The 25,358-nt window shown below is 44.6% G+C and overlaps 1 protein-coding gene across 1 annotated transcript in view; it reads left to right on the top strand.

Annotated features, from left to right (window-relative positions):
* The first annotated feature begins 2,210 nt into the window (after positions 1-2,210).
* Positions 2,211-25,358, top strand: part of Oxct1 (3-oxoacid CoA-transferase 1) — a 135,978-nt gene continuing 112,830 nt past the window's right edge. Inside the window, exons 1-4 of the mRNA XM_028875576.2 lie at positions 2,211-2,483; positions 11,058-11,166; positions 12,381-12,471; positions 24,063-24,198. Of these exons, the coding sequence (XP_028731409.1) occupies positions 2,403-2,483; positions 11,058-11,166; positions 12,381-12,471; positions 24,063-24,198 (417 nt within the window). The 5' untranslated portion in view covers positions 2,211-2,402. The remainder of the gene's footprint in view (positions 2,484-11,057; positions 11,167-12,380; positions 12,472-24,062; positions 24,199-25,358) is intronic.

Raw genomic sequence — 25,358 nt, 5'->3', positions numbered from 1 at the left:
CAGAGCTTATTTAAGGCTCAGCTGGGCAACTTAAAAATACAGCAGAGGATATAGTGCAGTGGTTGGGTGCTCATGCAGGAGGCCTTAGGTTCAGTCCCCAGAGCCTATGCCCCCACACATATGGGAGAGGGAAATGTTCCTATTAATCAGAAATTTAAAAGAATCAGGATTTTTACATGCAAGTTAAAATTAAAATGACCTTCGTAGAGCCTGGATAAAGATTTGTACAAAGTAAATACTCTTTTCAAGTTGCATGGATCGCTTGCCTACACATTGTTGAGCAGGTGTAAAATGAAGCCGATGACGGAGGCATCAGCAACACAGCACCCTGTCTTCTGGCTGTGCAGTGGGAAGCCTGATTTTTTTTTTTTTTTCCAGGAGCAGTAGTTCCCCAGAATACAAGATTTAAAATACCTGTTTTCCTCATCTAGGAGCAACAAAATGAACCAGCCAAGAAGAATGCGTCAGATGACTACACACAAAGTTGCCAGTGCCCTTCCCTCCGCCCCCCTTTTCACATGGCCCTGGAAAGGAAAAAATGGAAAAGGAACGCTAGCTTTTGTTCCTTCTATAAACTGCAACACATCAGCTGCCACGTACGTACTGTGTTGGGGCTAGTCAGGAAGCCCCGGTTCGAACTCTTCACAACCCGGAGCATACTAAAATGTGCCTGAAAATATCCAGGATTACCGAGCTAACTTCTTCTAGGTGACTGGATCGTTTCACCTGATGTTTTACTCCCCATATTAAAGCCATAGTATTCGCAGGGGAAAAATCTTTGAGTTACAAGAATACTGAGATGGTTGCTTTTGTGGACAGACTTAAGAAGGATTTATCCATTTATTTTGTGCATATGCAAATGCACGTGCGCACGCACATGCCACAACACACGTGAGGTTAGAGGATGACTTGTGGGAGCTGGTTCTCCCCTGGCACCGTGTGGGTCCTGGGTGTCAAACTGAGGTCACCAAGCCTGGAGGCAAGTGCCCTTACTATCTCACCAGGCCGATTGGTAGATTTTAATTAAACCAGATTATTCATCCCTCACTGCCTTAGTGTCCTTTCTAAGGAAGTTAAAGGGTCGTTTAATTTTCTCATGGGTTTTGCATTATCTCAAAATTAAATCAGTCTCTCAGGATGTGGGCAGCCTTTAATCCAATACAAAGTGTTCCTGGGCTTCCAGGTGGTTTTTTTTTTTTTTTTTCCACCCTGCCATGTGCATAGAAGGTCCTGACGAAATCGAATTTGTTCAGTCCAATGGGTGCCAGTCAAAAGATATGGCTTGAGCCAGGCACGATTGCACACACACACACACACTTGGATAAGCTGCAGCAGAAGGGGATGGAGAGGTGGAGGTCAGCCTAAGACACACATCCATGAGTTTCAGTGAGGGTGATATAGAGAAATGCTTTCTCAAACAAGACAAATCAAAAACAGCAACCAAACAAAACTCCAAAAAAAGTTAATCCAACCCCGAAACTGAAGTAAATTTAGTGCCTAACATTTGTGTGTTCACTGTGTCCCAGAAGCCTTGCCTAGCTTTTCTCATACAAAACCAAGACAGGCAGGACACTACAAGGTGAGGCAGGTTACGCAACTTGGCTAAGGCCAGGACAGACACTTCTGTTTGTACCTGCTGTGTAATCTCTGGAATTGTTGGGACTCCGGTGCCAGGAAAATCCTGGAACATAAACTAGGATGATGGGGAACAAGGGCCCTGTTCTAATTTTGTCCCTCTGTCGGTTAAGCAGGACACATCTCCTGAGGGTCAGTCAGCACACAGTTGGTTTTCTGAGGAAATTAAGGCCAAAGCCAGACTTTCTAAAGTGTGTGTGTGTGTGTGTGTGTGTGTGTGTGTGTGTGTGTGTGTGTGTGTTGGATGAGAAATGTTAGAAATATGAGCGGTCTAGACCTGGGAGAAGATCTTTTATCAGTGACCCTTGGTGCCTGTACACATTCCAGAGGCTGACTTGGAAAAGTAACCAAGAAGTTCAGCAAGAGGACCCCCTCCAGCCCACTTTTAACCCCGGTCAATGGTAAGCTTCGCGCTGCGGGGCAGGCACACACTAGCGCCTCCTCCAGGCTTAAGGTGGCTGCGGGTGCGCCCGCAGATAACCCCAGCACATCCGGCCCGGGGACCTTCGGCGGGACTCGCTTCCACTCGGAGCCGTGGGCCCCTCCCTGTCTCGCTGCTTGACAAGCCAGCCGCCTGCAAGGGGCAGCACCGCCCTGAGGTCCCCTAGGACGTCACGGACGCGCGGTCGAGCCTCCAGCCCGCCCCCCACGGCTCGCCTTTCCCTTCTCTCCTTAGCCGGTGACGCCGCCGCGGCCCCGGGCAACCAGCGCTTGCACACACTCCCGCGCGCTCGCCCCGCTCCTCCAGCTCCTCCAGCTCCTCCCGCATGATGGCGGCTCTCAAACTCCTGTCCTCCGGGCTTCGCCTCTGCACCCCGGCCCGCAGCTCGCGGGGCGCCTGGCACAAGGTAAATCGAAGGGGGAAGAGGAAGGCCACGCGCGGGAAAAAAAAAAAAAAAAAAAAGCGCGGACGAGCCGCGAGCGGCGCGCGCGTCCTCTGCCCCTGCCCGTCCCCACCATCTCCAGCCGGGGACCTGGCATCTGCAGCGCGCCGTGCCCGGGGCTCGGAGACGGTCGGGTTTCAGGCTCGCCCGCGCCACGGGCCGTCTGTCTGTCTTTGCTTCTCCATCCGCCTCCTTGATGGGGCGAGATGAAGACAAGCTGTGCGTGCAGCGCTGAGAAGCGGTCGGGGCTCTGGGCAGCGCTGCAGCGACTTTGGGGGGAGAGAGGGTGCCCGCGCCCCGGGGGCTCGCGTCCCCCACCCGCCTGCCCGCCTACGCCCTTGGGAAAGGGTCCCCGGGGCCGCCGCCCTAGAGAGGGGCGGGTTGGAGGAGCAGAGCCGGGAAGGGCGGCGCATCGAGGCTTGCGCCCACCTGAGGGAGCCTCTGGCGTTTGGCGTCGGCGCCAGCTGAGGCCCAGAACCCCCGGCCGGGTTAACCGCTGCTGGCTCAAGTTCACCGCCAAGTGGGCGGATGCTGTGTGCGGCGCGGGGCGGACTGCCGCTCCATCCTCCCCTTCCCTATATGGCGGTGGAAAGGGGAACCCGGACTGGAGCGCTCGTCACGGGGTGTCTAGCCTGCCAAGCGGTTGGGAGCGGATGGAGGACTGGCGGTACTCCGCTGCAGGCTGCAACGCCTCCCCGCTGCAGTGTGCAAACGCCGCTGCCATCCTTTACTTGTCGTCTCCTCCCGCCCCCACCCCCACACCCCCAGATCCGGATTAGAGACATGCAATTTCCAAAGACCTTTAAAAATATACCTTGACCCACTACACTCCCACAGCTCCACTAAATTGGTATCCAGAGACACCCTCCTAGCGGATCAGCGGGTCGTGGGTGTTTTTGCTTGTACACTAGCTTGCCTGTAAGCACACATTCGGTTGGATTTCACTGTGGGGCCAAGGAATTGAGTGCTGGACAAGAGTTCAGCTCCAGGAGGGTGACTTCACCGTGGTGGGTTCAGTTTGCTCAGGAACCTCTTCTTTGAACAGGAAAACGAAGTGTTTTCTTTGGTGATGTTTCAGATTGTAGTTCCGAGTTTAAGAATGCATTGCACAGGGCATGTGCTCACCATGTGTACTCTGAACTTTTTGCTTTCTCTGCTGCTTATTCCCGTGCTAGAGAAGTCATCAAGCTACTCCCGCATGTCCTAGGGAATGCCTCAGACCTGAATTATTGCATTGTTAAATTCCTCATAGGAGGCATTTTGGTAATTAGATATAGATTTGGGTAAACAAAACACGATTAAAAGAGAACTTGACCATCAGTCAGCCTGCTGCAAGTGATGGAGCAGATGCCAAAACCAGGACACAGGGATGTCCTTGGGCCAAGGTCGAAACATTCTTTTGGTAGTGCATGTTTGTCTGAGTATAATTTTTTTCACCCCTAGTCTACCCCACTTTCAATATAATCATTAAACCATTTCCCAAGCCAGCAAACCTCCAGGTGGATGAGCTATAATTATGGGTTTTCTGTCTCTTATTAAAAGTTCGTGGCAGAGTTCAAAGTTAGGCTTCTTGGGTATGGAAAAGAAGGCCTAACTCTTGCTGTCTGGAGTATTCTCCGGGCTCAGCATTGCTTGGTCTTCCTGCTTGCTTAGCACTGAAGTCATCCCACCTCTCTTGAGTTGTAACACTTGTGTACTTGTTGAACGTTGGGACCCTGATATAGGTCAGTTCTTTGTCTCCCTCAACATCGCACACCGCTTTGAAAAGAATGCTCATTGACTGTGTGCACGAGAGAACTCTGCTAGCAGCTTAAGTGACCTTGAACATTTTCCAGCTAAATATAGCCAACAGGTAAACTGAGATAGTTATTAAAGATGCTTTTATCTTTTTGTTTTGGGAGACAGGCTCTTGCTCTGAGGGCCAAGAAGGCCTGGCAGCCATGATCCTTTTGCTTTAGCTTGCAGAGGTCTGAAAGTACAGGTGTGAGCTTATTTACCATGCCTGGCTTTAAAACAAACAAACAAACAAAAAAATGGTTTCTTTGTTTATTTATTTTTCCCCCCATGGTGAGCAAGTTCATTGTCTGAAACTTTAGCATGACTCAGGTTTACCTGGAGGCTTTTAAATCCGATTGCTGTGCCAACTCCAAGGTTTCTAATTTGGTGGGCCTTAAGCAGACTCATTCACAATGAACTTGGATCGATTCCTGTTGGCAGAGGTGCCACACTTCCTGGCAAGCTTGTGCTTATTCACCCGAGTATTGCTGCCTCTTCCTCCTAACTAGTTTTCTTTGTCTCTTTCCATGACTTCTCTTCCCCAATTCTGTTTACCAAACTTTGATACTAAGGTAGGCAAAGTCAGCCTTTCCATGTCATGATTTCTTTAACAGTAGCGAGGTGACAATGTTATCACTTGGGTGTGTAGTTCTCTATCATTAAGGTAATATATATATTCAAAATGTATTTTGGGCCAGTGAGATGGATCATGGATTATAGCCTGAAGGTTTTTCCAGTCTTGCCCGGCTCTGCAGTCCCGCAGCCACTTATAAAATAATCATTCAGAGGTTTAATATTATTTACAAACTGTATGGCCTAGGGCAGGCTTCTTGCTAGCTAGCTCTTTCTTCTTAAATTAACCCATTTCTATTAATGGGTTATGTTTTGACAATTGGCCGTGGCATTACCGGTCTGCTGGCATCTTGCTTCTCCTTTGGCTGCAGCTGCATCTCCCTCACCTCTCCTTTCTTCTCTCTGTGTGTCTGCTTGGATTTCTGCCTGCCTGGAAGCTGCCTTGCCATTGGCCAATGCAACTTTATTTATCAACCAATCAGAGAGACATATACTCACATACTCACAGCATACAGAAAGACATCATCCCCCAGCAGTGGATAATGACACTTCCCTAAGTCTGATGACCCAAGTTCGAGCTCTATACCTTACACGGTAGAAAGAGAGAACTGACGTCTGCAAGTTGTCCTCTAACTTCCACAGGGGCACTCTGGCACATCCCTTCCCTACCCAGATACAAATACACGCACACAAAATTAAAAAAAAAAAAAACATAGTCAAAAATCTCAAATGTATTTTGAACATGTGTTTGGTGTATTTTCATCCCAAAGTACATTTCCCCCAAGTTCTCGAGTGTTGAATGACATCGGAAAGAGTTGGAGGTGAAAGAACTAACAGTGACGGTGAATGGCTGGAAAGGAAGTCGTGAGATGAAATTTAGGTTCAACCATGGAGTAAGACTTCAGAGGTCAGGTCGAAGAGCTGAAGGTCAAAGTGGAGATGATGCCGAAGGGAGAAGCATTAAACAGAAAAATATTTTCCACTCTTAAGAATTTTGTTTCTTTCATTAAAGTACTTCTTAATCACTATGTTCCTCACTCCTTTTTTTTTTTTTTTAAGATTTATTTATTATGTATACAATGTTCTGTCTGCATGTATGCCTGCAGGCCAGATGAGGCACCAGATCTCATTACAGATGGCTGTGAGTCACCATGTGGTTGCTGGGAATTGAACTCAGGACCTCTGGAAGAGCAGCCGGTGCTCTTAACCTCTGAGCCATCTCTCCCAACTCTCCTCACTCCATTTTCATATCAGAAATGAGTACCAGCAATAAAATGGGGTTCTGCTGAAGGTAGGAGAGTAGACAAAAATATAAGATACTTTGTGACGAAAAGCTATCCCCAGAGTAAGTGCCCCACATTCTTTTAGGTACTCTGTGCAAGCGTGAAAGTTATTTATGTATTTAGATATTTGGCAGCAGCTGGTACATGAACTTTTTTTTTTTTTTTCTCCAGGAATGATCTCATGAAGCCCAGGCTAGCTTCAAACGTGCTATGTAGCCAAGGCTGACCTTCAACTTCTGATCCTTCTAGCTTCTAGTACTGGGATTGCAGCTGGCTTGCTGGGGCCCACGAGGGCTTTGTTCACGATAGGCAAGCCCTCCACGAACAAGTTTGTTTTTTTCAAAACGCCTTTTAATGTATAGAATATATTGGAAGGAGAAGATTAATTGGGAGTGGTTTAAATAGAGTGTCTTTAAACTTGCCCATCTGAGGAAAGAAGGTAGATGTTAGCAGAGATACACGTTTCCCCAGTTGCCTCGTCTTAGGAATTACTGCCAGTGACATGGGTCTGTCTTGACCCGCAGAGACACAGTGTGAATAGAGGAGCAGGGGAGAAACTGGTTAAGACTGGTTAAAACTGCAAAGGCAAAAGCTTCCTGTGTGGCCCCTAAGGTGCTTTCTGGGCTTTGGGTTTTGAAGACCCTCTGTGGTACAGTTAGCCACGGGCCTTGGGCTTCCTCATTGCCCTGCCGTCTGCACTCACTTCCTGGCTCGCCAACTACCTCTCATTTTGCAGACTGGCAAGCTGGATGGCAAATGGCATGACCATATGGCTGGATAGTGGTGTGTGTTTGTAGTCCCGGCTGCGTGGCATTGAGGCAGGAGGATTGCTCAAGGCCAGGACTTTGAGACCAGCCAGACCCACACAGTGAGATATTGTCAAGAAGCAAGAATGACAGGACTGGACACATGAAGGAGGGAAAAAGTAATCATAAAGCTAAGACCTAGGCTTTGGAAATCGTGAAGCAATATCATATGGATGAATTTGCAGTGGTGATGGTCATGTTACAAATTTTCTGTATGAAATCATTGATGGGGGAGGGCAGGCAGGGAGTGGTGAGGTTAAAAATTGGACTCCAGTAAATGACAGCTTGCTTTGACTGTCTTAGCTGGGAATGGGAACAAGGTGTCATTTCCTAAAGGAAGATGACATCCGCTAGGAATTTCCTTGTAGTCTGGCATAGAGCTTCTTCTCTAGCTGTATCTTTGGGAGACGGTCCACAGTGGTCATCTTTAGGCACTGTGCAGGCTCCTCACTGGGCTTTGACCAAAACAGCACCTCTCTACAAAGACATAGTCAGTTGTTAAGTACTGGCACATCCATTCAGTCCTGGCTGAGCTGAGATTTGACACCAGGGTACTTTTGAGCCTAGGAGTATATGGCGTGTTACATCATACTATCTCCCAAAGTAGGTGGCTAATTTTCTGATACCGAAACATGTTTTACTAAAAGTTTGTTTCTCAGTACATAGTACATAAATATCAAATGCCAAAAGAGCATACATTAACAAATATTAACATGTTTGAATAATGAAAAAAATCAAGGGCTATGAAGTTCTTCATTATCTTAAGCTCATATTACATTCCCTGGAAATATGTCACTTTACTTTTATTTCTGTCCGTGTGTGTATGACCTCATGAGTGTATATGCACCACTCGCATGCATGTGTGCCTGCTGAGGCTGGACGTCATTGTATCCCTGGGGAACTACAGTTGCAGGCCTCGGATCCTCAGAACTGCAGCTGCAGACAGTTGTGAGTGCCACCTGATGGTCTGATGCTGGTGCAGGGGAACTGAGCCTACTACTCTGCAAGTCTTCTCTCCAGCCAACCTTGCTGGTTTTGAGTTTTGGTTGTGTGGGTACATTTATAACAACTTCCCACATCGGTTTGAACCCAGGGCCCTTTGCCTACTAGGTACTCGTTCTGCTACTGAACAAATCTCCAGCAGTTTCTACTTTTTCTTCCTTCCTTCCTTCCTTCCTTCCTTCCTTCCTTCCTTCCTTCCTTCCTTCCTTCCTTCCTTCCTTCCTTCCTTCCTTCTTTCCTTTCTTTCTTTTTCAAGAAGGGGGGGAAGTTCAGAGTGGGACAGGCTGCAGGGTAATTAGTGCTGACTGCTAATTAGTGCTATGACAACACTAATTATCAGCTACTCCAAAGGGGTGGGATTCTTGCTAAGTGTGTGGCTTTGGGCTGCTTCTGAATCTTCGAAGGCTCTCTGGGTCCGTGGGGGAACTGATTCTGCTTCCAGCATACTCTCCGTGGAATTCCACAGAGAAGCAGTTCAAGGTGACCTCACCTTTCAGCCTGTCTGGGTGGAGATGAATTCTTTCATTTTCTTCCGTATGTATCCTGCTGAGGCCTGGACTCTTTATTCCGAGGCAGAGATCCTGACAGCAGAGTTACACATTACAGAGCAGGACTCTCGTCAAGATTTGTTGTGTGTAAATGACAGGTGGAACAATAGAGGACTTTCAGAAAACATGCAAGAGCACACTGTGGTGGAAAGACTGTGTGACAGGAAGCCAAAACCCGAGACCAGTCAAAGATGTGTGTGTGTGTGTGTGTGTGTGTGTGTGTGTGTGTGTGTGTGTGGTTGTGCCAACACAGGCTAGAAGCATCAGATCCTCTGCAGCTGGAGTTCCAGGCAATTCTGAGCTGCCCAACATTGGTTCTTGGCAAGAGCAGTAGATGCTCTTAACCATTAAGCCATCCCTCTAGCCCCCTGGTCTTGTTTTTTGAGACTGAATCTCATGCTGTTTCCCAGGCTAACCTGGGACTTGCTATGTAGCTCAGGCTAGCAATCATTCTGTCTCAGCCTCCCTGGTGCTGGCTGGAATTACAGCATGTCTGTATTCAATCTATTATATTTTTTTATTTCTGAGACCAAAACTAGCTCTACTTGTCACTTGATGTGTGTGTGTGTGTGTGTGTGTGTGTGTGTGTGTGTGTGTGTGTGTGTTTTAAAAAAAGAAGCAAATGAATCCTCACTAGTTGAGGACAGGAAGAACAGAAACTTCTTTGTGGTTAAGCCCTTTCAGAGTCCTTGTCTCTCCCTCTACTTACGTCCTTACAGGCTTTGGGCAGTGTGCAGACTCTTGACCTGACCTTGACCAAAATAGAAACTTAGAGGGACAAAAGTCCTGTGATCATGTGTGTAACCTCAACCTTTTTTTTTTTAATCACTCATTAGACTCCCTCAGTGTTTACCCCTTAAATGGTCTTTTGTGGGTAGAAATTGACAGGTACTTTACAAAATGAAAACAGTTTTTAGAGGGAAGAAAGCATGATAGTTCTTGACCACCTCAGGTTGTGGCTGTCTGAATTTCTGTTGGGTAGTCAAGTGGGTGTGCCTTTATAGCTGGGCTTGTTAAAATGGCAGGATATCAGGGTTCAGCTGTTATTCTCTCCACTTCCTCTTTCTCAGGTTAAATATATAATGGGAGTCAAGTGAAGGATTGTTAATATGGGTCATTAGTTACCATAGAATCCATTTCCTCCTTTTCGCTTGCCCATATTGTGGATGGAATAGACAGGGCAATAACTTACAAGTGGTTTTATGAATGCTCACTGGGTGACTCATTTCGGCCCATCTCACTTGCTATAACAAACACTGGGTAGTTATAAAAGAAGTTTATGTAGCTTGTAGTTAGATGGAGACCAAAAGCCCACTAGTTGGTGACTACATCTGATGAGAGATTGTATTGCTTTATGACATGGCAGAGGAGCAGAGGGACCAGCAGGTGTGCAGGACAGGCAGCCTCACTTTAGGAAAAGCCTAGCTTTGGCAGTCAGCAATTCAGGGAGTGCAGCCAGAGCAAGGACTTGCTCGCTCCTACAAGAATGAATCCAGTAGCCTTCATACCTTTGTGCAGGCTCCAAACCTCATGAAAGTTCTACCGCTTCTCAACACCGTTGACCCGGGGACCCAGTTCTGACATGGGCTGTGGAGGTGACAGACCATCTCCAGATCGTACATGCCCTGGTAGTTCTCCGGTGTGGCCCACCAAGGCCTCCCTGGGGTGGTCATAGTCTGCTGCTTTGCCCTTCAGCTTCTGTGGTAGCGGCACAGGGAAGTGAGTCCTCTGGTGTGCTGCTCCTCACGTGACTCTAGAGTTCTCCTAGCACTTGGAACTGACCACACTGTATTTAATTCCCCAGAGAGCGGTACTCAGACCGTAATAGAGAGTCGACAAATGGCATAGAACTTGGCGCAGGTAGGTTCTCAGTACTTGTCGACTGACTGGAAAGCTAGGTTACTATGAGCAGTGGGTGAGACTCATGACACTAATATCATAAATCTGCATCCCAGTAGATGATGTGAGTTATCTACTTTTATTCTTTTGGGTGGTGGTCGCAAGTGACACAGCTGGATGTAGATCACAAGGGATCCTGGTGAGAACCTGTCCATCCTGGATAGAGCATGTCCATCCTGGCAAAGATAAACCATTGTACCAGAGAGACAGAGTCAAATGACATTCTAGATGTTAGAAGTTGAAGGAGTTGGGAAGATATCGGTCAGAGAACACATTTCAGTTAGACAGGAGAAATAAACTTAGGAATAGATGTCCTGGTGATGAGCAGTAGCAGTAACTATATTTGAAAACTCTGAGTAGTTGTGAACTGTTCTTACCACAAAAGAGTGACGTGCAAGGTGACGCTGTGTTAGATAGCTCCAGTTAGGCATTTTGCAATGTATGTATGTATCAAAATGTGATGTTATATACTGTAAACATATTGTTTTTGTCAATTAAAAATACCAAATGTTAAAAGGGACAACGAACTTACCACTATATATATACATATATATATGCACACACATACCTATGTATATATGGAATCATTTGCTATTTGTGAAAAGTGAAGCTGCAAATGATTGTTCACTGGAAATGTTTTTAATGTTCCAGGGGTGTGTCCGATACTTTTCTGTCAGTACTCGTCACCACACCAAATTTTACACAGATCCAGTGGAAGCTGTCAAAGATATCCCTAATGGTGCCACCTTGCTGGTTGGTGGTAAGTAGAGGAACTGTTTTCCTTTCGATGGTAATGTTCTTAGGTCTTTAGGAAAATCGTATGACAAAGCTACGTAGATTCTAAATGCCAGTTATTCTGTCATTTAGCTCTTCCTCATTTACTGTCTTACTTACGACGCGCCTTGACCCCTGCCACTCTGAGACAGTCTCTCCCTGGAAGATCAGCACTTTACTACTGTACTTTTCCTTTTCCTTTTGTTCTGATTATAATTGAAAAGCCGGAGGTTTAGTGTGCTAGTGTCTTGTCAGGAGCTGTCATGGATCCCTAAATCCTTGGGAATGCTGGTGAACTTGAAACACGTGCCTCATCTTATTAGGTACCCTAGCTCAGTGGCTTTCAACCTGTGGGTTGTGACCCCTTTGTGGGGGCTGAATGACTCTTTCATTCTGGAAAACACAGATAATGACATTACGGTTCATAGCAGTAGCAAAATTACAGTTATGAAGTAGCAATGAAATAATTTCATGCTTGGGGGTCAGCACAACATGAGACATTGAATTAAAGGGTCTCAGCATTAGCAAGACTGAGAACCGCCGCTCTAACCAGTCTGTATTGCTCCTTATTTGTTGAGCTGAAGAGCACAGAGCCTTTCTGTTGTTAAGTCCCCATATTCTGTTTCTGCTACTTCCTTGGGATGTCTTTTTTAATCTCTGCCTCGGATTTAATTATGCTTAACTTCCTGATTCTTATATATGGAATCAAGACTTATTTTGGGGCTGTTCTTCGTTCATTCATTCAAATTGGGGAGTTACTGAGTGTCCATCTTAAATCCTACACTCTTGGAAGAATTTTAAAGACATAAGAAATGAAAGTTATTAGCTTAGGGTTTTAGTTCTGTAAAATATACTACCTAGATGTATAAAATGTATATTTAAGTAAACAGCTGGATATGGTTTATATTATGAAGAGGGGCAATAGTACACATGTCATATCTAAGTGATTACATTTGGCCTTAACTTATTCAAATCCTTCACAACGGTGTCTGGTGATAGATAATGGTTTGAAACACAGAGATCCAGTAATCTGACTGATGGCTGTGTATTGAGTTGATGATAAGGTATAGTTGTTTATTTTGCTTATTACGTTTAACAAAATGCTTTGTGCCTTTTCTGTTCTATTGAGAATAATAACATATGTTTCTTGAAAGAACATTACCTCTGCACAGGTAATTGTTTCCCTTTTGGGTTTTGTAGGTTTTGGGCTGTGTGGAATTCCAGAAAATCTTATAGGAGCTTTATTGAAGACTGGAGTGAAAGATCTAACTGCAGTCAGCAACAATGCAGGGTGAGTAGATTTCTGAAATGATTAGCTAGAAAGAAAGGCCAGTTTTAAAATGTTACCTGAAAAGTTTATCAGCAATCAGGGATGAGACCCCTGATATATTATGCAGTGTCAAGTGGTCAGCCCTAAATACAAGTATACCCGAGAGACACCAAATGAACTCTGGATTTCTCTCTCTCTCTCTCTCTCTCTCTCTCTCTCTCTCTCTCTCTCTCTCTCTCTCTCCCCCCCCCCTTTCTCTTTCTCTCTCTGAATCTATAACAGTTAGAGAAGAAACAGTCATAAATCCAAGAGGGAGTAGGGGGAGGGGAAGGGAGAAACTGAATGGGGGTGGTGGTAGAAACAACGCAAATAGTAGATTCATATATGAAATTATCAAAACATAAAAAGCCTATCAATGAAATTAAATTTGCCTTCACTTATAAGAGTAATATATTCAGTCAAGACAGCGGCTAGCTGGATATAGTGGCACATGATTATAATCCCATCACTAAGTAGACTGGGGAGGATAATAAATTCATTACCAGCATGATCTGTTGCCAAGCAGTGAGAGTCCGCTCACAAGACAGAAAAGTGATAGTAAGGCCAAGAATGGAAGTTAATGTTTTTGTTTTTGTTTCTTGACTTGTAGCACCGTGATTGAGCTTAGAACCTTGGGCATGCCAGGCAGGTGGTCTACCTCTGGGCTATGGCCCCAGCCTCCTTTCTTTTTTCCCTTTTGATTTTATTACAAGATCTTACGAAATTGCCCAGCCTAGCCCTGGGCTTCCTCTGTAGCCTAGGGAGCTCTTGAATTAATGAGATCTTGAATTAATGAATTTCCCAACTCAACCTCTGAAGTAGGTGGAGTTGCAGGCTTGTGCTATCAGGCCCAGCTAAATTATACTTTGATGCCATGTTTCATAAGTAAATAAGCTTTGCTTTATCATAAATAAATATGTAAACTAATGGCTTATATCTGATATACTATCATTTTTTTTAAAAAATGTAAAATATATGTAAAAAAAGTCAGAATAAAAAAATTTAAAGATGGTCCCTCATGCTCTTTGTTATTATAGGCCATCATGTATAAAGCAAGGCAGACATCAATTTGTAATCTGTTTCAGGTTCTTTCTTTTGGTTTTATCATGACTCCAGATGCTATATAAAGAAATAAGTTGATTGTAAAATTTGTTGCTGGTCTTGATGGGATGTGAAGGACATGCTATCAGCTTAGCAGTAGGATGTAAATCAAAATGGTCATAATAATCTATGGTTTTAAAAAACGCATGCACATGTTGGTACATTTAGTGATGTCAGGAAAAGCTGTTTGTATGCAAAACAGTACGTCATTTCAACAAATGGATGAAAGACTTTAGCAATCTTAAGGTGTTTTGCATTAGCAGGTTGGCTTATTATTATAAAGGTTTTGGGAATAAACAGTGCAGATTATCCTGGAAGTGAGTGATGGCAAGAGCCCATTTTATGTAAGGATCTGTCGATGTCTTTCAGAACACTTACCTTGTGCTGTGTGACACTTTTCATGGGGAGGCGTGAACAAATGCCTCTTCATGTCGGATAGGGAACTGAATTAATGGATAGGGAACTGAATTAATGATACTACCGACATCACGAACCAGTGAGCTTATTGGAGTTACTTCCGGGGTAGGGGTTACTTACCAGATATAGACCATTCAAAGGCAGCTGTATCAACAAAAGGGCACCACATTGTGAAAGTTGAAGCCCTGGGGGACTTCAGGGAGACTGAAGGGTTGGAGAGTCTTCTCAGCAGTCCTTACTACTTATATAACCTTGGGGTGGGAGGGGCCTTGTGAATCTGGTAAGTTTCAGGAACTCCCAGAGACTTGTGAGTTTTTGATTTGTTTTGTTTTGTTTTGTTTGTTTGTTTCCTGAGTCTTAACAGTCTCTCTTTAAAACTTCCTGCATTTTAATGAGCTTCCTTCCAGCATGGAGTATTTCAGTTCAGAGGAAATTGCTACATAACACTTTTGTATGGGGTATTAACTGTTAGCCTTGATGAGATAAATGCTGCTTTAGGACCACACTTCTGAATATTTGATATTGTTGAATAAAAGGTTGAAAAAAGCTGCGAATTCATTGATTTTTGATAAACTTTAAGTTATAAACTGGTACGACCCAAAAGTTTCACAATAAATTGTATGTCAACCATTTAACTACAGAGCTAATAGAAAAATGGATATATTATGATATACGTGCTACTTTCTTTCTGACAAAATTATTTTGGGTTATAGATGTAAATGAATGGGATATAAATAACTTCCTGCTTATATGTGGAAGGTTCGATACTATTAGATGATACTTAAGCATGTGTACTTCTGGTTTCTTGTACATCATGCTAATCAGGTACAGGATAATTTCACTTGAAATAAAAATTCTAGTTGTGTGCCAGTGTCTTCACACCTGGAGTTAAATGCAAGTGGACTGTTGCTCTGCCCTATTCCTTTTTTTACTTCTACAGCATAGCTCTGGTGACCTTACTGAGCACATACTGGCCCCGTTGTCTTGACTGTGAGCGTTCCGTAGGGTTTGGTTATTTTGTTTGGAAAGGGCTAATGATGTCCTGAGATGTGTACTTACATTTATGTGCTTAGTTCATGAAAGGTTTTCTTTGTACCGTGAGATGACTGAACCTTACATCCAAATATAGCATTTTCTTTTATTTTTGTACTTTTGATATTACCAGAGTAGTTATAAATTGTATGATTGAGATTAAAACATGTTCCTAAATGAAGCAAAGGAAATAAAGTTTCCCCAATGCTTAATGTTTTAAAAATAATTAGTCAATTAGTGATATTTTAGAAAATAGATATACAAGAGGTTTTTTTTTGTTATTGTTGGCTCCTTTTTGATTAAGTTTTTTTTAACCTTCTTTTTATTTATTCTTTGTGTCTTTCCTCTCTAGAGCCCATTTACTTCCCTGTCCCTTTGATTCTGCCCTCTGCCCTTGTAACCCCTCCCCAAATAAAATAAAATTTAAAAGAAAAAAAGAAAAGAAAAAGGCAAAAAAATCTCATGGAAGTTGTAGTGTGACACAGTGAGTCACACAGTGTGTCCTTTTGTCCAAAGGTCTTTACTTACAAGTGTTCATTGCAGACAGTCATTGGTCTAGTTCAAAGCCTCTAGTTTCTGCTACACTGTCCATGCTGGGCCCTCACGGGGACTCTTCTTGGATAGCCTATTGTTGCCCTGTGTCATGGAGATCCTGCAGCTTTGGGTCCGCAGGACTGGTCCCCTCACATGCTCTAGCAGATTACAGATGGTGAGGATGTTGGAGTGGGTGAACTCATAACCCCGGTTCTGGGCTGAGTAGTTGCAGGGTTGGCCCGCCCGCCAGTTCTCCTCTGTCCTCATCACCATGGTGAGCTCTCTAGCATCTCCCCCCCTCCCCCGCCCCAGTTCACCCCTTGCAGCAAAGAGCAAGGGGGGTGGGGCTGGTTCTCCTGCTTCCCTACCCTCAGAGTTGGCATTCTCGCACCTAGACCTTCAGGGCCAGCTCCACTGTGTTGCCCAGGTGAGGTACAGGCGCCGCTCACCCAGTGCTGCAGTTGGAGAGGGGCCGGGATAGCTCTCCTGTTCTCGTGACCTCAGTGTCAGCTCCCCAACCTGTCACAGGCAATGAGGGGTGTGGGGACATCTCGCCCCTGCTCATGCCACCATATGGCAGGTGACGGGTGGGCCAAATTTCCCATACTCACATTCTCGGGCCAGTTCACCTGTATCCTTGTGAATAGGGTCAGGCTCTGCTGTGCTGCCCCGGGGAGGAGCATGGCCTACTTTCCTGAGTGTCTAGGCTGATAAGGGGGAGAGATGGCTCAGCCGTCAAAGGCCAGGCTTGCAACCCAAAATGTACAAGTTTTTTTTTTTTTTTTTTCTTCTGTTTGAGACAGGGTTTCTCCATGTAGTCCTGACTGTCCTAGAACTCGCTCTTTAGACCAGGCTGGCGTTGAACTCACAGATCCACCTGCCTCTGCCTCCCGAGTGCTGGGATCAAAGGCATGTGCCACCGCTCCTGCCTTCAAGAATTTACATTTCAGATGCAGAAATGAAATATTTTCAGAAGATGGATGCCCTTTGTGTAATGTCCATTTTTGTTTACATTAATACATCTCTATAGATTTTTGGCTTTAGAGTTCTTAAACCACTAAAATCTGACATCCTATGAAACCCAGAGTTTTCTTTCTTCAGGTATTCTAGAGAAATATTGGCTTCTGGTGGAAAGTCTGTCATCGTCACCTTCAATGTCTAGGAGCGTGGAGGGTCCTTCATACTCACTTCTCTATTAGAAATGGCATGGCCCCCATTTGCCAATGGGTACACATCCTCAGCCTTTGTTTTGTGAGCTCTTCGATGTTAGGGATGTAGTGAGCTTATGTTTTATCATCAGTGTTGATACTGTTATATCAGCAAATGTATTCAATGAGTTTGTGAATTAGAGACACTCTAGAAAGATACACTCTTACGGTAAACGATCTATCCAGTAGATTTTTCAAGGCCTAAGAACTCTTTGTCTGGCCCAGTTGTTGAGAATCTTAGGTATTGCCTGGTTGCTATGCCAGGAGATGACTAGTCTAAAACAAAAGCTAAATAGAGAGTCAGCCCCAGAGCCAAGATCAACAAATACAGAAGGTCATTTTTAAATAGGGCCATGTTAAAATGTGCAATGTGTGGCAAAAATAAACAGAGAGGTATGAACGAGTGGTCAGAGAAATTTCCAAGTCAATGAGTGACCAACTATGTTCTGGTTTTTGGAGTGGACTCGGAAGGCTTGGAGGTAGCTTCAGACCTTTACAACTATGACAAACAAATGGGCTATATCCACCTTCATGGATTGTTTCATGATTATGATTTTATTAGTCAGAGCTATGGATATTATCACTGGTAATTGAGGACTTTACCAAAGGGACTCCTTTAAAAGGATTGATTATAGTTGAAGGAAAGCAACATGACTGTTAAATAACCCTGGAGATAAAAACAGAGGGGTGCTGTTGTCACGGGCCCTCACATGGAAGGCCTTTAGAGAAGGAAGCAGTATTTAGAAGTTTTGTATATAGAAGGGAAGAGAGCCCGAGGACTGCAGATCCTGACATCACTGTTATTTGGACCTCATGCTCCCTGATCGTACCTCCCCGCCCCCTTGGCTCAGCCCAAGCAGAAGGAAGTAGCAGGAGAGCTCTTTGGTTCAAGGTGTAGGCTGGATACCAAACAGACTGGAAGCTAACAGTGGATCCAGAGGGACAAGTAGGAACTAATGAATGATTGTGCTTGTCAGTTTTGATGGCCACTGTCAACCTGACACCACCTAGAATTACCTGGGGGAGAGAATCTCCTTTATTTTTTATTTTTTATTTTCTTAGAGACAGGGTTTCTCTGTATAGTCCTGGCTGTCCTGGAACTCAGGCTGGCCTCAATTTCAGATCCGCTCACCTTCGCCTCCCCAGTGCTGGCTGGGATTAAAGGTGTGGGCCACCACTGCTCAGCCTGCCTGGCGAGAGAATGTTCATGAGGAATTATCTAGATCAGTTTGGCTTATGAGCGTATCTTTGAGGGATTGTTTTGATTGGATGAAGACACAGCCCATGGTGGTGGTACCATTTCCTAGGCAAGGGGTCCTGAAGTGTATTAGCGAGAAGAAAGCTAGCTGAGAGGGAGGAAGGATCGGTGCGTTTATTCCCTTCTGCGCTTAGCTGTGGATTTGTGGATATGATGCTTCAGTTTCCTGTCTTGTATTTCCTGAAGTAATGGATTATAACCCAGAGTTATAAGCTAAATGAATGCTTTCTGTCTCTGCCCGCCCCCAGTTGCTTTTTGTAGGGCTATTTAATCATAGCAATAGAAATGAACCTAGAATAGTTCATTCCCGTTAGAGAAGTTCTGGCTGGGAGGGGCAAATGGAATTCAGCAGTAAATTCTTTTAGCAAGTGCTCACCAAGTATTTCTGCAGTCCCTTCTATATGCCATAAGGCTGACAGGTGCTTGGGATGCAGAAGTGAAAGAAAAAAACAAAGAACCCCCCCCCAAAAAAAAACCCCACCATTACCACCATCACCACCACCACCAAAAGCAACAGCAGGTGGAGACCCCTTGTCACAGACCTTCTGTTCTACTTTGGAAAGTCAGATAATAGGTAAACATAAAAGTATGTAATTGGACTTTTTATGCCTGGTCCCAAATAACCAACTCAGAGGCTTAATATTACTTATAAATGCTTGGTCGGTAGCTCAGGCTTTTTACTATCTAACTCTTACACTTAAATTAACCCGTAATTCTTACCTATGTTTAGACACATGGCTTGGTACCTTTTCTCAGCACGACGTTCTCATCTTGCTTCTCTGCATTTGTGGAGAACCTTCTTACTTTACCCCTCCTCTTCCCAGCATTCTCCTACTCTGGCTCTGGCACTCAGTATCTTCCTGCCCAGCTATCAGCCAAACAGTTTTTTATTAGCCAATGAGAGTTATATATATTCATAGTGTAGAAAGATTGTTCCACAGCAAAAAAAAAATGGGTATATTTTCTGACACATTAAGAAGTTTTGTAACATGGGGGGGGGAAGAGCAAGCAAGAGGATTTGGACACCCCCCCCACCTATCCCCCCCCAGTAGGGAGGCGGCTGTCAGTAATCAACATGGTGGTCGGGGTGGCACAGAGGTAACATCTGAGCCCACATGAAGGAAGTTGTGGGCTGGGCGAGGAGTCATGCAGAGAAGAGTTTCAAAGACAGCTGAGAGCCAGTGCAAAGGCCCCTAGGGAAACATTTCTGGCATGACTAGAGTAGCCAAGAGGGCACCACATTTCTGGCATGACTAGGGTAGCCAAGAGGGCACCCGAGAGGTAGAGAAGTGAGCAAAGAGCCTAGAGAGCCCAGAGACATAAAAGGCACGCAAATAATGGGCCTTACAGGCTGCTCTAGAGCTCTTTGCTTTGTTCTGAATAAATAGTAACCTCTGCAGGGCTTCGGGCAGAGCGGGGCCCTGTTCCACTTCTATGTTTTACAAGGCATTATTTCAAGTTGCATCATAGGGACAGAAGCAGTGGCGGATGAAGGTCCTCTGGTGCCCAGGTAAAGACGGTTCAGGGCAGAGGAGGGAGTGGGGAATGATTTGGTTCTTAAACAGGTTGTGGAGTCAGCATGTCTTGATACGCTTGGTGGGGGGAGAGTGAAAGGTCACATTCCTAGTTCTGTCCTGTTCATCTCGGAGGAGGGAGCTGCTCTCAGGCATCCTGGGGCAGGCTGAAAGAGAAGCTGAGTTTGGAGGAGAATTGCTATCCTGCAGTGAGGCCTGGGCCTTAGGGGCAGGTTAGCAACAGACCAATGTGGGAAAAAGAGGAGGGGGAGGAGGGGGAGGGGGAGGGGGAGGAGGAGGAGGAGGGAGAAAACAGGAGGGAAAAAAAGACTAGAAAGCATGTCTCCCGGAAAGACAGCATCTTTGGTAATCCGGAGACCTCTAGTGGATAACTATATTATTGACCTGTGAGTCTGTTTGCCCTTTAACTTCAGTTTTCAAACTAGGATACCATCTGGGCAGTGGTTCACTTACTGTGTTCCATACTTAGCTGAAGACTGGACAGATGAGAAGCCACAGACCCCCCAACTTCCCGCTTTGTCCTAAGCTAGGTGAAGTCGATCTTGTGTGTGATCTCACTCACAAACTTTACTGGAGCCCATTAATTAGAAACTGTACCAGGCGGGGAAAGTACATGTTACTTAGCCTTTAATTTTCCTTTGGAAAAAAAGAATACTGTCTTAGTTAGGGTTTCTATTGCCTTGAAGAGACACCATGACCATGGCAAATCTTACAAAGGAAAATATTTAATTGAGGTGGCAGCTTCCAGTTTCAGAGGTTCAGTTTATTATCATCATGGTGGGACACGGAGGTGTGCAGGCAGACAGGGTGCTGGAGCTGATAGTGTGACATCTTGCAGGCAACAGGAAGTAGACTGAGTGTCACACTGAGGGAAGCTTGAATAAAAGAGACCCAAAGCCTGCCCCCACGGTGACACACTTCCTCCACACACCTACTTTAACAAAACCACACCTCCTAATAGTGCCACTCCCTTCGGGGGGCACAATTTTTCTTCAAACCACCACAGATACTAAATATAAATGATAGAGATATTTTTATGCCTCTGGTGGGTAGGAGGCAAAGATTACCGAATGATTAATGGTTCTTTGTTATTGATACACCTTGAGGGATATGGTGTGCAGGATGCTGTGGGAAGGGGAGGTAAGAGGCTTTAAATTAGGAAGAAACCATGTAAGCTGGAATGGGCACTGGTAAGCTTGGTAGCAGAGAGTGGAGGCAGGTGTTTGTTGCAATGTTAGCGGTTTGTCACACAGGCTGCCTTATTTAACACCTTCACTTGTCAAAACACGCGGGATGTCTCTTCTGACTATTAGACTCATTTCCCCCAGCTCACTCTTCCATTAGGTTCTGTTGTCAAAGCTAGAATTCTGCACTGGGTCCGGGTCTACACCAAGGCAACACGTCTTACGGATGAACCATTCCCCCAGTGCCTCTTGATGTACCCCCTCTTCTCCACTCCTGTGGCTTTCACTTTGGTTCAGATGCTCACCATTGTTTGGACTATGCCAAGCCTTTTCATTGATGTCCCTTCCTGACTTCACCTTTCAGCGGAAGCTTCTCCTGTCCTTCAGGATGAAGTCCTTCAAGGCTCGCCTCCCACTTCGGCCTCCCGTGCACATCCTGTTCATGCTGAGCACTGAGGAAGATGCCTCTAGCCTCAGGATCCTCATCTCCTACTGTGTTCTCAGATGCTGTTTTCTTTTGCTTCCATCTATTTTTCACCTTCCGTGCGAACTTTTTCCCTCACCTGGACTCCCTCTTTCTCTGTCAACAGTCAGGTCCTTGGTCTTCTGGGTTCTCATCACATATTATACAGACACCACTTAGCACATCCCACTGTGCTAATTACATACAGACTTACTGTTTATTTCGTCTGAACTCTCAACTACATAGGGCCCAGGCCCAGGCCTTCTCACAGCTGTATAGCCCCAGAAGCCAACATCCCATCTCTAGGGTAGAGTAAGCATTCGGTATGGGATTGCTGGATGAATGAGCCATGCAGGCAACATAAGCTGTATATGGGAGGGGCCCTCAGAACATGAGAGTGATCATTCGGGAGGAAATACAGACTCCTGTATCTAAGAGGATTTCAGGGTTGTTCTTATTGCAGTTTTATCTTTTAAAAACCTGTTGATACATAATATTATAGAGATGTAGAAAACTGACCACACATAGATGTAAAGATATGATTTTACAAGATGCACAGCCATGTAGCCAACATCCTTGAAAAGACATGGGACAGGACCAGATCTCCAGAAAGCTCCCTTCACAATGCTTCTGATGGAGGCTAGCTCCGACCTGTTGAAGGGTTCTTGGGGGGAGGAGAGATGAATAAAGAAATATTAAGATAGAAATATAGAAGGAGACAATGATGACGAGAAAGACAGAGACACAGGATAGCCCTGATCAATACCCAGCCACCCTGTTTATTTCTAATGGGATTTTTATACACTATCAAGGGGAGTGGCAAAAGACTTCCCCGCTTCAAGATCAAAGCACAATGTACAACCAAGTGTAGACCCTTCAAAACACCTGATAACCATGCTCATGATCACATCATCCCATTATGCAGCCTTGCTGGGCAAAGCAAGCTCAGACTTTCTGACCTTGAGTAAGGCCTTAGTAGGGAGCCTCTATGGGCCTCCACATACCCCCAGTTAATACTCTTATCTCTCTGCCCGATCTACATTATGGGCACTTTGAACCTCATTCATCAGTCCTGCCAAAGTCTGAAGCTCTTGTAAAAGGACTGATTCAATGTGTACACTTTTGTGTATAGCTTCTTTCATTTAACATTCTTTCTGAAATTTGTTCATGGTGTCTAGTGGTTGTCTATCATGCAGTCTCATTGCTGAATCTTATTACATTGTCTGGATAAACTCTAACTTTTCTGTTCTGAGGATAGGCATTTGAGAGGCTCTCATTTTTTTGTCATAATGCTATTGATGAGTATATTATATATGTCTTTTGGTGAACATGAATTCTTATTTGGTGAAGACCCAAGAGTGGAATTGCTGACTCAGCACCTGGATTTTCTTCAGTGTTAATAGGTTATGCTCACAGCTTTCTTATTTTTTTCCACTCCCTAAAGTAATTAGTATACATTCATCTTAGCACACAAGAAAATTCTGCTGTTTCATGTGCTTGCCAACTGGCGTGGTTTTTCTTTTTTGCATAATTATTCCTTTGTGTTGTCTCATTGTGATCTTCACCCCTAAAAATATGTTATCCTTAAAAGTAGTTTTATAAGCTCAGTAGTGGTGGCACACATCTTTAATCTCAGCACTTGGGAGGCAGATCTCTGTGAGTTCGAGGCCAGACTGTTACACAGAGAAACCCTGTCTCAAAAAACAACAACAGAACAACAAGAAAATAGTTTTATAAAGCCAGGCCTGTATCCCATCACTTGGAAAGCTGAGGCCGGGGGATCTTGAGTTCCAAACCACTTAGATTACATAATGAGACTGGCCCAGACAGACAAATGAATCTACAAAGAAAGTTTGTTCTTTTTTTTTTTTTACTCTAGTTGGGTAAAGAACTTCCAAAACCTTTGAGCATGGAGGGATAAACCAATGGACAAGGGATCAGCTTCCATCCAGTAGTTAATCTGTGAATAGTGCTTAAAAATATAGGTGCATTTTTCTTTGAAAATATGATAGAAATTAAGAAGTGTACACACCTGGAGATTTTTTATCTAGAAAAAGTTGATAGTACTTGCATCATATTCAAGAATAAACTGAGTCCTCATTTTAAAATAGAGGAATTATTAAACCAAAATATATGTATTGTAACAAATATAGATTCATTTTGCTACCTGCAGTCATTTCATTTAAGGGGATTAAGAACACTCAAGTATCTAAATAAGTGAAATGTCTATGATACAGGAACAATGTTCCTAGACTTATATATAATTTGGGTTCATATTTCAATGAGTGTGCTCACCTTTGTCTTAATACAGGAATGGTCCTTTCTATTTGCACTGGAGTGTTTGGGGGTGCTCCAAAGCACCAGGCCATCTGTGCCTAGAATCTATCCCAAGATCACTTTGCAGTAGTAAAAAGAACAAAAAAATGTGTGCACTAGAACTCCAGGATGAACGTGGACTGGAACTTTACTAGCTGTGTCCCTTACTCTCAGATCTTGGGGGATTTGAGATAGATCTCACTGTGTAGCCCTGGCTGACCTGGAACACACTATGTAGACCAGGCTGGTCTCAAACCCAGAGCTCCACCTGCCTCTGCCTCCCAGGTACTGGGATTCATGTCAGCCTTTTAAGCTTTATTTTCCCTACCTGTAAAATAAAAGACAGGCCACCTTGTAAGTTCTTGGAGTGATTCGGGGTAGAAGGAAATGTGGATAGAAATTCTTTAGAAGAAGAGATTTCTTTCCCTCCAGATTATTCAAGTTTCACCTCTTAAAAAAAAAGAACGTGTGCTAACAGTGTCCTGTAGATGGTCCTGATTACCAACTCTCTTTCTTTCCGTCTAGGGTTGACAACTTTGGCCTGGGCCTTTTACTTCGATCCAAGCAGATAAAACGCATGATTTCGTCCTACGTGGGAGAAAATGCAGAGTTTGAGCGACAGTACTTATCTGGTGAACTAGAAGTGGAGCTGACACCGCAGGTGAGGAGATCCCTCTGTCTTGTCTTACAGGACCAGTTTGTAGGAAAGGTCCCTTTCCCTTTCCTGAAATTCTGCTGTCCTTCAGACACAGAGATGCTACAATCGTCAAACCAAGAGATTTCGTGTTTGGGTTGCTCCTGTTGATTCTAGAGGATTAATGTTTTTGACTATGGAGGATTGGGTATTTCTAAGTCAAGAATATCTGCGCTACCGGATAGTTTTTAATACGACACTACAATGTACCTAAGTGCCAGAAGCAACAAAAGGACTTGCTGTAATGTCTGAGATGGTCCTAAAAGTCAACTTGAATGACTCTCAGGGCTAGAAATGTCTGAATGGTCAAGTCTTGCTGACTCATGTCAGGACAGGGAAGCCTGTTGGAGAGGGAAAGTGCTTCACCGAGGAAGGCTGGGCTCGGAGCCCAGCACTTTAGGGGACTGAGAGTGTGACAGGGCCAGCCATTTGTGCAGTTCCCGCAGCAAGTTCCTGCCTGTCTTCCGCCTCTCCTAATCCATCGAAGGCAGCATTTGAAGCCCTTTCGGGGAAAGCAAGGCTCTGCATGCCCTGTGTGGTGGGGTTCCCCTTCGACACACTCCGCCTTTGCTCTGGAACCAAGTGCACCATTGTGCCTCAGGGGAATGCTGCTTTAGAATTTTGCCAAGTTGATAAGCATGGAATGTAGCCAGATTTTATTAAAACAAAAAAAAAAAAGAGAATGATCGGGTCTTTGCTAGTCTAGAGAAGGCATGCCCAAGGGACTGTCCTTTCTGACTGAGGCTTTACAGTATCTTAGTCATACCTGGCCACCTAGAGCACTGTTACCTCTACTTGTTAGAACGCCGTGCTATGTTCAGTATTACTCAACTTTCATTTAAAGTTTTGTGAATGAACAAATATATACGTTTCTAGTCTCCATGGGTTTCTATAAAACAAACAATGAACTAAAATCCCTCCGTAGACTGGGTAGCTCAAACAACAGAAATTTGTTTCTCATAGTGAAAAATAGTTGGAAAGTCCAAGATTAGGAGCCAGCCAGTGTAGTTCCTAGTGAGTCTTTTCCTGGCTTCTGATGGCTGATGTCCTGCTCTGTCCTCTTGGGGCACGGAGATGAGCAAAGTAAGCTCTCTAGTGTCTTTTTACTGATCCTACTAGAACAGGAC

This window comes from Peromyscus leucopus, chromosome 11 (genome assembly GCF_004664715.2).
Source record: "Peromyscus leucopus breed LL Stock chromosome 11, UCI_PerLeu_2.1, whole genome shotgun sequence".
NCBI lineage: Eukaryota > Metazoa > Chordata > Mammalia > Rodentia > Cricetidae > Peromyscus > Peromyscus leucopus.
Note: the sequence above shows the minus strand (reverse complement) of the source record. Positions and strands in the feature narration are given on the sequence as shown.